At 42.8% G+C, this 12,863-nt stretch overlaps 1 protein-coding gene across 7 annotated transcripts in view; it reads left to right on the top strand.

The window, feature by feature from the left end:
• The window catches only part of RBMS1 (RNA binding motif single stranded interacting protein 1), a 227,470-nt gene that overhangs the window by 200,557 nt on the left and 14,050 nt on the right, over positions 1 to 12,863 (top strand). For 6 of the 7 annotated variants that reach the window (XM_038751078.1, XM_038751076.1, XM_038751075.1 and 3 more), the window contains exons 7-9: positions 7,595 to 7,710; positions 8,613 to 8,662; positions 8,787 to 8,880. In XM_038751078.1, the coding sequence (XP_038607006.1) occupies positions 7,595 to 7,710; positions 8,613 to 8,662; positions 8,787 to 8,880 (260 nt within the window). The remainder of the gene's footprint in view (positions 1 to 7,594; positions 7,711 to 8,612; positions 8,663 to 8,786; positions 8,881 to 12,863) is intronic. The other variant, XM_038751077.1, reaches the window with a different exon arrangement.

The following is a 12,863-nucleotide window of genomic DNA, read 5'->3' as shown; positions in this document are numbered from 1 at the left end:
GATGGGCAAGGGAGCAAATCCAGGGAGATCAAGTTATTTGCTAGTTAATGGCACAGCCAGGATAGTCCTTGAATGTGCAGTCAGAGCCAATCCAAACAGTCTGATAACATGTTGCAAGAGGCCCACAATGCACAATAGTGATCACAGGGGAACTGTGTTTTAGGCAGTTTAGCTCCCTTCATTGTGGGTGTCCGGTAAAATGTTTGTTGTCCTGGATAGCTCAAGAATGAGCCTGTTGGCCTTGAAGGATACTAGCATTTTAGTATTCCTTTCTTCCCACAGTAGCAATGTGTTCAAATTGTGAGATTTGTTCATTTCATTATAACGTTACCCTACTTAATCCCAAGCTCCAGTAGGGAAAGAAATATCATTGATTGAATGATTGATTTTCTCAGTTTTGTGATATGGAAAGCGGTGCCTCAGAAGTCCAGAGCCTGACAAATGCTTAATAACTGTTTGGTAGTGATGCTCATTATAACAACTAAATAAGGATAAACGGTCAGCATTTGTGCCTCACCTTTGCTTGCCGAAGGGAGAAAGGTAGAAAGACTGGGTGTCCTTTTAAGTCCACCAAGAATAAGTAAACAGTTCAAAGATCTAAGAAGTCCATCACTCACAGAAAAGTTCCTTTTTTTAAATGGTATTTAAGTGCTTACTATGTGCCAGGCACTGTACTAACCATTGGGGCAGGTATAAGATAATAACGTAGGACATGAGGAAACTGAGGCGCAGAGAAGTGAAGTGACTTGCACCAGACAAGCGGTGGAGGCAGGATTAGAACCCAGATCCTCTGATTCCTAGGCCCATGCTCTTTCCTCCACGCCATGTACTTTCAATCAGACCGAGTCTTCAGAAAAATGACAGCGAGGATCTTGGTTGAGAGTAAATGGAGAGAGATTTTTGCTGCCCCGGAAGCAGACTCTGCTCCAGATTTTTCAGAGTAGGAAACTTCTTCGAAGGGGTGAGGAAGGAGGGACCCTGATAACCCTATTTATAGTGAAGCAGAGGCAGCTCCCAACTCATCATCATCATCAATCGTATTTATTGAGCGCTTACTGTGTGCAGAGCACTGTACTAAGCGCTTGGGAAGTACAAATTGGCAACATATAGAGACAGTCCCTACCCAATCCGATTAGAGGGATACAAACCCTGCATAGTTAATAATCACAATAATGAGGCATTTACTAAGCGCTTACTTTGCGCAAAGCACTGTTCTAAGCACTGGGGAGGTTACAAGGTGATCAGATTGTCCCCCGGGGGGCTCACAGTCTTAATCCCCATTTTACAGATGAGGGAACTGAGGCACAGAGAAGTTAAGTGATTTGCCCGAAGTCACACAGCTGACAGTTGGCGGAGCTGGGATTTGAACGCATGAACTGTAACTCCAAAAGCCTGTGCTCTTTCCACTGAGCCACGCTGCTTCTCCAAGCGTGGGATGTTGGTATGTGCTGTGGAAGATCTGTGGTTCTGGATTATCAGGGCTGCCACCAATATTTTTTCCCCTCTTCGGATGTGGCCCAGGAAACATCACTAAACCAGAGGCAAATATAATCCCACACCCAGACCCCAGTAGCACCCACCTGTTTCTCTACCAGTTGCAATCCCCTACACATCCCAAAGCTACAACACTGCCCTCAGCCCCAGCCAACAGGAAAGCCCTTTCTTCCTCCCGCCCCTCTCCTCCCAGAGGAAATTCCGGCTGGAGAGAAGTGGCAAAAACTCTTGGGATGCATACTCTGGCGAGACACCATCTTGAGGAAAGAAAGGGGACTCTCATGGGGGAGAATTGTACATATCTATTCTATTTATTTTATTTTGTTAGTATGTTTGGTTTTGTCTCCCCCTCTTAGACTGTGAGCCCACTGTTGGGTAGGGACTGTCTCTCTATGTTGCCAATTTGTACTTCCCAAGCGCTTAGTACAGTGCTCTGCACATAGTAAGCACTCAGTAAATACGATTGATGATGATGATGATGATGAGAATTCTGGGAAGGGCTGTGGAAACCTCCTGTCCACAAATGCACCCACACCAAATTTTGTCCATTCGTGAACTTTAGGGTACTCAAAGATTTGTTTAAAAAAATTACATTTCTGTAAAATTTCAAAAATGACTGGTACATATTTGTTACTCTTTATTTTACTTGTACATATCTAGTCTGTTTTATTTTGTTAGTATGTTTGGTTTTGATCTCTGTCTCCCCCTTTTAGACTGTGAGCCCACTGTTGGGTAGGGACTGTCTATATGTTGCCAACTTGTACTTCTCAAGCGCTTAGTACAGTGCTCTGCACACAGCGCTCAATAAATACGATTGATGATGATGATGACTTGGTCAATTTTGTACTTTTAACATGTGCAAAAATGGATAAAATCTACGACAGTGGCAGCCGTGCATTATGTCTGTCAGACTTTCCAGAGTAACTCAGATAATCCGTCGTGAGTTGGCAGTATGAGCTTCTTGAAACATGAATCATTTTGAGGGATAAAGTTCCTAACTCCTAAGAAATATGTGCTTAGATTTGGATTTTCTTGCTTACCATCTAATTACTTTTTCCCACTCCCCTTTTACAGAACCAGTCAGTAATTCCTTTTTGAGCATCTGTTATGAACAGAGCATTGAACTAAGCACTTAGGAGAGTACAGTTGAGTAAGAAACACCGACCATTACCCTCAAAAATTTATGGTCTGTCAGGACAGACTGGCAGACACAGGAAAAAGCCACAGCCTTTGAGAACAAAAGTAAGAAAAAATATGTCAGTTATTATTAATATATAGGCATTTATTGAGCGTAAACTTTACTGAATACGTGAGATGGTAGTAGTAGTAAGACATATTCCCTGCCCTTAGGAATTTACAACCTAATAAGGAATACAGAAAAAAATTATTTACAAATAATGAAAGCAGAAGGAAGAATGAGACTTTAATGGAAAATGGAGCAAGTGTATCAGGGTAAAACTGCTGAATAAATGAGTATACAAATCAATTCTGAGGATGGGAGTAATGAGAGTAGTTGTGGAGTTGACACAACTGGGATGTTGTGACCTAGGTGAGGTGGGATTTTAGGAAGGTTACAGGGATGAGACTATGCGTACATTTAAGTGTTGAAGGGGATTGTTGAATGGACACAACTTGAGAAGGTGAAGCTTAATCAGGGAATACTTCCTGGAGACATTTCAGGAGGGCTTTGAAGATAGAGTTGTGATTCGGAGGGCTTGAAAGGGGAGAAGGATCCAGGCAGGAGGAGGCATGAGAAGGAGTTGAAAGGAGGGACAGTCGAATTCAAGGCAAAAGGAGAAGGTTGCCTTTGTAGAAATGAAGAGTGAAAGATGGGGTGCATGGGGAGAAAAGAGTGGGTCACTGGGGAGGATGGAGCTGGTTGGAAGCCATAAAACCAGTTGTCAGGAGGTTTTGTTTTTATTGATATGGAGAGGAATGGGTAATCATTGGAGGCTTTTGAGTCTCTGGTTGGAAGCCATAAAACCAATTGCCAGGAGGGTTTGTTTTTTTTTATGGAGAGGAATGGGTAATCAACAGAGGCTCTTGAGTCGCTGAAAGTCATGTGCAGAACAGTGTTCTAAAAATATTAACCAGGCAACCAAGCGAAGTGTGAACCGGAGAAGGGAGAGGCTGGAGGAAGAGTGACCAGTAAATGGCTGAAGTGGAAATTTAGCTGGGAAATGACAAGCGCTGGGGCCACAGTGGTAGTGGCCACTGGGGTGGAGAGGAAGGAACAAATGCAGGAAATATTGTGAAGGAAAAACCAACAGAATGTAGCAGAAGGCTGGAATGTAAGAGTTGAAAGGCGGAGAGAAAGTTAGGTGGAGTAAGGTTATTTAGGAAGGTAAGTTCCATTTTAGATATTTGGAGCTCGAGGTGCCAATAGGACATCCATGTGGAGATGCCTTGGAGGTGATAGGTCATGACTGGGGAGATATAGTAGTATTCTACCTCAGTGGGGGCTAGAGAAGGGAATCATTCAATCAGTCATATGAAAGTGTTGTCAGAGTTCAAAGATAACCTTCAGGTTTTCTCCAGTTAAAATGAGCTTATGCCTAAGGTCCTCTCGCACTGAATATCTTACCTCCGATCCCAGTTCGAATTTAGATGGAAAACTTTGTGTGTTTTGGAAGATTTTTGTTTTTTCCACATCCAGACACGAGGTAGAGAGCTCCATTACCACCTTAGGACAAAAGGAGTTTCCAGTCAATGTATGATCTCTGTAAAGCAAGCTTACCTCTAAAAATGAGTGAATTGGAGAGTAAGGGATTGAGCCATTTTATCCCATTAGTTTGACTCTGTTGATCGTCCACCTGGGTAATTCATTCAATTCATTGTCATTTATTGAGCTCTTACTGTGTGCAAAGCACTGTACTTACTAAGCATTTGGGAGAGTATAATACAAGCAGCATGGCCTAGTGTGGCAAGAGCATGGATTTGGGAGTCAGAGGACATGGGCTCTAATCCTGGCTCTACCACTTGTCTGCTGTGTGACCTTGGACAAGTCACTTCACTTCTCTGTGCCTCAGTTATCTCATCTGTAAAATGGGGCTTGACTGTGAGCCCCACAAGGGACAGCCTGATTACCTTGTGTCTACCCCCAGTGCTTAGAACAGTGCTTGGTACATAGTAATCACTTAACAAATAGCATAATAATAATTACTAATAACAAACAATTCAGGCCAAAAATCTTCTTGGAGGTTTTAGATTATCTTATAGGGTTCTCTCCATGAGGCTGTTGAGGCAGCGAGGTCTAGTTCATGGGCCTGGGACTCAGAAGGGCCTGAGTTCTAATCCCCGCTCTTCCACTTGTCTGCTATGTCACCTTGGGCAAGTCACTTAACTTCTCTGTTCCTCAGTTGCCTCATCTGTAAAATGGGGATTAAGACTGTGAGACTGTGGGACAGGGACCTGATAAACTTGTATCTACCCAGCACTTAGTACAGTCCTGTTAAGCACAGTTAGTGCTTAACAAATACCATTAAAAATTATAATAAAACGTTCTCTGCTGCCCCAGCCACCAAGTCCCCATTAGTACAGACCATTTTTCTTGGCTGATTTCAAAGAAGAGAGCATAGACAGCTTTTGTTCTATATTCATGGTACACATCTCATTGTAGTAATAATGAATGAAGCCCCATCTGCCACCTAAAATTTCCTTACAAAAGCTGTAAGAGTAGAGCTCTGAATCGTTCTCGGAGTACCAGAAACAACTGTTTAAATGAGAATGAGACATCAAAAACTTGTAGAGAAATGCAATTTCTCAAAATAAGGTCACCCAGTAGATGGGGCAGCAATGCAGAAGTAACAGCAGCATCAGCTGCAATTAATCCGAGTAGCATTTTTAAAAAACAAGAAAACCCCACTATACTGTAAATGACTCTCCGCTTGTCTGATCAGTTAAGTCAAAGGAGAATTTTGTACAGTTTGTCAGTTATTATGTAGTGAGAAGTCCTTGTTTGGGTTTTAGGATATTTAAGTGCAAAATAGTGAGAGACATTAATTTCAGTGAATCAAGTGGCTGTACCCATTTTAATTTTCTTTAGCCTTCCTGTCAGCCACACTGTTTCAAGATTAATGAGAAATTGGTGAGCCTAAGACAAGTGGGACACCTGCTAGCTGATAAGCTGTTTCTTCATCCCACTCTTTTAGCCTTAGGAAAAAAAAATAAAGTTTGTGACAGAGTATCAGATCATGTCATAAATACCGTTTTAAAATGATTAAAATGTGTTGTGTATCATCTGCTTCTATTAAAAACCTTGATCTAGAGTTCCTATAAGGTTTATTCCATTCTTATAACATTTCTGGATCCAGAATGCCCTGTTGCTCAACAGTTAAAGTGGATAAACATAGTTAGAGGCTGTTCATTATTAAACCTCTTTACCGTATTTAATTTTGTAACTTTCCACACAATCCGATCTTATAGATCAGAGCATCTGTTGGCATTTGGGGTGATTTCATCAAGGCTCCATGAAGAACTTACCAAATTTTTCCCTTGGTTCCATCGGTCTATTCTGCCTCCCTTCCCTGTCTGCTACAAGTAGTGAAACATTTCCGGGGAGGTCTCAAGCCGCTCAAAACCTGGAACTGGGGAAGGACTTTTAGGATAGCTAATCCACTCCCACCTCTCGCAGGATTGGAAGGGGAGAGGAGTGTCTTTGTCAAGTTTTATCTGTTTAAATAATCTTCTTAAGGGAGATTCCGTAGGAATCGATCTCCTCATCACTTTGCTTCATCGCCTTCTTTTGCTTTTACCTTTACTCATCATTCAAGGCAGTAAGGATTTTGGAAAATCCAAATCTTCTTCAAAAGGAGGACAAAGATCAGTTCTTCCCCTGTCCAGTCATCCTCCACACCCAGATTGCTTCCAATAAGAGTCCCTTGCACGGGAAAGCAGGAGGAGGGAGGGGAGGGAGAGGGAGGGCCGCAGGAGGTAAACAAAAAGGCCCCTTGTGAATAATGGGGCAGATGCCAATTCTCATCTCCATGTCACATGTTTTAGCAGCAAGGATGTGCTCTTGACCTCCCATACTCCTGGGCCCGGTTCACTTCAGAACGACCACAAGTTCAGATCCTAACATGTCCCAAAGGGGTGTTGCCTTCTGGGGAAGGATAAAGGAGTGTCGCCCAACAACCCCCGACAGCTCATGGAAGAGGAATTACAGGTTGCGCTGACAGAGAAGCACTAAGAGGCAGGTCCTCTACTGCTTTCATTCCGTGTGGTTAGCGTGTGGCTGGGTTAGAGGCTGCCTGCTAGCAATAGGGCATAAATAAGGAAGATAAATGAGGATAATGAGACACAGAGGGGAAAGGAATCCATTTTCCTTGAGCATTATTTTTTCCCTTTAAGTTTCACTTCGAAACCGAACGTGAGAGTAATACCTGTGTTTGCCCGGAAGACGAAGCCAGCCTGAGGGAAACTAGTTGGATGCAAGGGATCCTTTTATTGTACTGATCAGAAACACCCACATAAAGGACAAAAGGGCAAGAGCTTTCAGGAGTCATGGTCTTCATGGTGCTAGGGGAGAATTTAGAGGCAAAGGCAGAAGAGGTGCTAGCTCTGGGGCGTAGCTGTTTTCGACTTTCTGGATACTGCATTTAGAACCATTGTAGATAGAGTCTACATGTGACTGCATGTCCTCTTTTCCCCATCTGGTCTCTGAATTGATCTCTGATGGGATTCTTGGGGGCAGGAAACATGCCTTGTACATCTTATGTCCAGATTAGTACAGTGTGTTGCATTCAGTAGGGGTTTATTAAATATTACTGTCACTACTGCTCTTCCTGTCCCCGCCCTCCCCTCTCCCACCTTTTTAAAAACCACAGCTGGAAGATTCAAATGCATCCTTTCCCAACCAAGTCGGGAAGAGGAAATTCATTTCATTCTATACTTTTCACTGATGATTTGAAAAGAACCAAGGTGGACTGTCATTTTAAAAAACAGTCCCCATCCAGTTCTGTAACCGTGGTAGGGACGGTTCATTTTCCAAAGAGGCTAACCTGTAATTGTAGGTTAAAATTTATTTTACGTATTGACCCTATCCACCATCACAATCCCAATGGGCTTTTGACCTTATAGTGTCGTTTCTCCATTTCTTCAGCTCCTGCAGAACCCTTATTGTGCAAGTTTGCAGATGGAGGACAGAAGAAGAGACAGAACCAGAGCAAATACATACAGAATGGAAGAGCATGGCAGAGAGAAGGCGAGGTGAGACTTGTAAGTCCTTCCTTGAAATTTCAGTGTGGGTGTGTAGTAATGAGTGCTTACGGAAATAATAGTCACACAAAAGACTTTGTTGCTTTTTCTCAACACTGTTTGAGTAGATGCCAGCAATCAGATCTCAGTCAATCAGTGGTATTTATTGAGCGCTTACCGTGTGCAGAGCACTCAATTTAGTGTTTGGGAGAGTTCTTGGTAAGCACGTTCCCTGCCCACAATGAGCTTACAGTCTAGAAGAGGGGGGAATCGCCTAGAACTGTAGAATTTCTTGCGGGGATGGTCTATAAACTCACAAAATGTACCAGGCTTAAACTTGCTACAAGTGCATATTTTACCCCTGGATGATAATTCAGAGGTTTTACTATGTGTTTTCAAGGGATATAAAATATATGCAAGCATGGTGCAGTGTTTTTCTCTTACTGTAATTTTATGCTCTGGTAGGGGTAATGAGGTGTTCAAGAATTGTCCTGAAATGACTGGAATACATTTATAACTTGAACACACTTCCATGTATGCATTTTGAAGAACCAGTTTCCCAAGTGTTTTTCTTCGTGTATTTAATTAAGGGCAGCACCCACAAACTCGACGCGTTTGCTCCTCCTCTTTCAGGCAGGATTTTTACTCTGGCTCCACCTTTCCCTCATACTGTATTGTCGGTCGTGATTTATAGAATGGGGTCAGAAAGTAGGTAATCATGTTGGCTTAATTCTAGAGTGATGCCATTTAGTTTATAATTATTTTTCCTAATATTAACTCCCATGTATAGAAAGCATCACTGAACTGTAATTTTTTGCAATAGTAGAATGATGTTAAGCAATCATGTTTTACACTGTATGACACTGAAAAATGGAATGCTGTGAACGCTTTCCATTCTAAATGCACTTTCTTCCTCCCCACAGGCCGGAATGACACTTACTTATGATCCAACTACAGCTGCTTTACAGAATGGGTAGGTCCTGAGGGAAACAGAGGGAGGGAACATGGTGCCCAGATCCTTTCTGGGCTCTAAATGATTAAAATGACAGTATTTTCCTAAGGGCTTTATTTAATAAGGGCATTTGTGTTTGTTCTAGATTTTATCCTTCACCATACAGTATTGCTACAAATCGAATGATCACTCAGACGTCGATTACACCCTATATTGCTTCTCCTGTTTCCACATATCAGGTTTGTAGTTTTCAGGGCTCAGCGCTGCTATTGCAAAGACTTGAGACCCTGTTCATTTTTACTTTTGTTTTACGTAGGTCTCAGTATTTGTGCAAAGTTGTAAAGAAATACGTTCCAAATTCCATGCAGCAGTAAAATGAATACCTAGTTCATAATGGGTTGCTTGTTTCGAGGAGTTTAGAGTGTGCATAAATATTTATTTAGAGAGAGAGCTAAAAGGAGCTTGCATATATGATGCATAGAGCTATTTCAGGATGTATCAATTGTTCTGTGAAAAAAATCTCTTAAAATCTCTCTTGAAAATGTGTGTGCATGTCATGGGTGGTGATTGAACAACGTGTACTATTTATTGCTGCAATTTCTGTCCTGCTTGGTGAAATTGACGCTAATCCCTGAGACTGGCTGAAAGTCCTTACTGGTCAGTGTAATTGTTTTCCTTAGTTGTTTAGAAAATGAGGTGGGCAGTAACCTATGCAGTTTGGGCTGTGTCTCATGATAATAGTGGAGATTTTGTTGTTGGCTCTTTTTTTAAGCCCAAATGTGAAAGTGGTTTGCCCCCATTTCAATGTATAAAGCAGGTTAATCTCAATATATCATTTTTGAGTTTTGGATAGCAATCAAAAATTAGCTCTGGATCTAGGTAGGTATTTCCCCATCCCTAACAGCTCCTCTTGACCCTTCACAGATAAGTACAGGCATACCTCAAGATCCAGCAGTTCTGTGGAAATGTGGTGGTATTGTGACTGGTTGTATCATGGTGCTAAATTTGACCGTAAACTTAAAGGCCATTAACTGTATTCCATTTCAGAACCAGTCAGGACATTTCCTTATCCTGTACCTTCCCACTTCTCTTTCCCTACCCCCATCCTTCATTCCAGCAGGGGTTTTTTTTGCTGCAAGACCCCAAACCTGGGACCCCTTGCCTCTCTGGACCTCCCACCCTCTCCATGCTCCTGCTTTTTTCTTTTCTTCCCTTAAACCAGAGTGACAGATGCTGCTTGCTAGGCCAGACACCTCCCTCCCTCCCTCCCTCTCCCTCCTTTCCACTCATAGTCTCACATAGTAGTAATATCGGGAACAAGACTGGACCAGGACAGGGTGTGGAATGGGTGGTGGTGACATTTTGGGAGAGGATCTCACTGGACTCTCCACCCCACTGAACCCACCCTGTGATCCCTTGCTGTATGTTTGGCTAACTGCCACTATGGTTAAAGACGGAGGGGAAAAAAGAAGGCAGGGAAGGGAGGAAGGCCAAAAGCTGTTGGAAAGGGGACAAGAGGATTGAATTACCTGAAGTGACTGCATGTAAAATTGAGGCTGACATATGCTGGGGTTAGTCAGGAAATGGTGCAAGATGCGGCCACAGGTTGCATGTTTTGTAGGTGGTCATGACAAACGGCAATTATTCAAATAAGCCGGGGCCAGATTAGTACAGATAACTGCAAATTCAGATAAACAGGCATAATGGCAATTGACTAGCAAATCTTTTTTTCCTTCTGATTGTCTCTGTAGACCACCAGATTTCTACCTTGTTTCATCGTTGATGCTCAAGGTGTCCTTTTCCCCCTCATTTTCTAGCTTTGTGAGTTTCACTTAAGTTGTGGAGGCGACTGTTGCATTTTCTGTGGAGTCATTCACTTTCCCAAATAGCTGAGCATACATGCTCTTCTTTCATAATTAGTCAAGACCAAAAGGCATCGCTCTTCAGTGTTTATTCCCAGTAGGCACAGAGAGAAATTTAGTGTACTTCACTTACATAAGAACCATTTCCCAGATAAATCGGAGTTATGATTGATGCAAACTTTAATTATTTTGCTGCCGGTAATTGAGTATTAGGAAGCTCATTTCTCTGTACTAAGTGATGTAAATTTTGGTCAAAAGAGAAGCAACTTGGCTTAGTGAAAAGAACACGGGACTGGGAGTCCTACTGCGTCACTTAATTTCATTATACCCCAATTTCCTCATCTGTAACATTGATGACACTTGTGCTCCCATCCTTTTAGAATCTGGGTCCAGTGCTTGGTACTAAGTGCTTAACAAATACCAGTTATCATTATTGCAAGATAATATCTCACAGCAAAAATGTAGCAAGTGTATAGCCACCTATCCACCGTTTTGCATCATTCCTTGTGGGATTCTATTCCACTACTTTCTCTTCTTCCCCAAGACACATGAAGCGTTCCCTTTAGCACCCAAGGAAGCTGTATTTCATTTCATGCCCCTTATTTACATAAACCACAACCTCTAGGCTTGAATCACTTCACAGAAAAGAAGCAGCGTGGCTCCATGGAAAGAGCCCAGGCTTTGGAGTCAGAGGTCACGGGTTCAAATCCCGGCTCCGCCAATTGTCAGCTGTGTGACTTTGGGCAAGTCACTTCACTTCTCTGGGCCTCAGTTACCTCATCTGGAAAATGGGGATGAAGACTGTGAGCCCCCCGTGGCTGATCACCTGATCACCTTGTAACCTCCCAAGCACTTATAACAGTGCTTTGCACATAGTAAGCGCTTAATAAATGCTAAAAAAAAAAAAAAAGAAAAGGAACACAAGCTTTTAGCAACCATTATTGGTTGGAGAAATCAAAGAAAAGTGTCAAGTGGATTCACTGTACGCTCCCAGAGCTCTGTGAAGTAGGCATTGCAGGCCCTGGCTCTGCGGCTTGCTGCTACTCTCAGCCCCCTGAATCATATTGAAAACAGGGTCTGGTCCAAATTAGTTCCTGTTGCAGCTATTAGCCCCTGGAAGCTTTGCAATGAGGGCTGTGCAGTTACAAGTGATTTGTGTCTGATCAGGCCTATGCCCATCCAGCTCCCAGTTGACAGTTGGAATTAAAAATACTTGCCATCCCCAGTGCCCTAATGTTGGGGAAGGCTCCAGTCCAGATAACTGAAAGTCAGTGAGCGAGAAGCACTTCATTTTAATCAAACTTAGCTGGGGAACAAATCCACAGTGAAGAGTATCGAGCTGATTTGCCATCACAGCCAATCCTAACCTCGTATTTTTTTTTTTTCTTTTACGGTATTTGTTAACCACTTACTATGTGCCTGGCATTTTACTGAGCCCTGGGGTAGATGTAAGCTAATCAGACTTGACACAGCCCATGTTTCACTGGGCTCTTACAGTCTTAATCCCCATTTTACTGCCTTCTCTTTTTTGGGGGTGGAGGGGGGAGGAGATTGGGAGGCAAGGAATCTGATCCTAAGAACATTAGATATGTTTGTACATATTTATTACTCTATTTTACTTGTACATATCTATTTTATTTTGTTAATATGTTTGGTTTTGTTCTCTGTCTCCCCCTTCTAGACTGTGAGCCCATTGTTGGGTAGGGACTGTCTCTCTATGTTGCCAACTTGTACTTCCCAAGCGCTTAGTACAGTGCTCTGCACACAGTAAGTGCTCAATAAATACGATTGATTATTGATTGATTGATTAGATATGCCATTACTCTATCAGATTCTTCATGCAGCCCAGCATTTTTTCCATCTGTGGCATTTTCTCCACTCCCTCTAATTCCTTATCTCTTTATAATGCTGCTTCCCAAGCATCCCAGACCCTGAAGGGGCAGCACAGTGACTGCAGCCCCAAGCAATGCCATACAAGCCACCCCCCTCTGCCACTTGTCTGCTGTGTGACCTTGGGCAAGTCACAACTTCTCTGTGCCTCAGTCACCTCATCTGTAAAATGGGGATTAAGACTGCAAGCCCCATGGGGGACAGGGACTATGTCCAACCTGATTAAGTTGCTGTATTAACCCCAGCGTTTAGAACAGTGCCTGGCAGGCACATAGTAAGTTCTTAAAGACCATTAAAAACGCAAACAAAAATAGCACCCTGTCCCGGGGCCTGTTAAGGGTCAGAAAAGCAATAGAGAGGCTTCCTTCTCCAGTTGGCTTGGAGCCAGCATTTTGGTGACCCTCTTGTGGGGCAAGCCATGCTACCCAACCTGCTTCCAGTTTCTGCAGATAAAACTTAAGGGCCTTGCC

Source organism: Tachyglossus aculeatus, chromosome 9, assembly GCF_015852505.1.
Source record: "Tachyglossus aculeatus isolate mTacAcu1 chromosome 9, mTacAcu1.pri, whole genome shotgun sequence".
Taxonomy (NCBI): domain Eukaryota; kingdom Metazoa; phylum Chordata; class Mammalia; order Monotremata; family Tachyglossidae; genus Tachyglossus; species Tachyglossus aculeatus.
The sequence above is the reverse complement of the archived record's forward strand: the minus strand, read 5'-3'. Positions and strand labels throughout refer to the sequence as shown.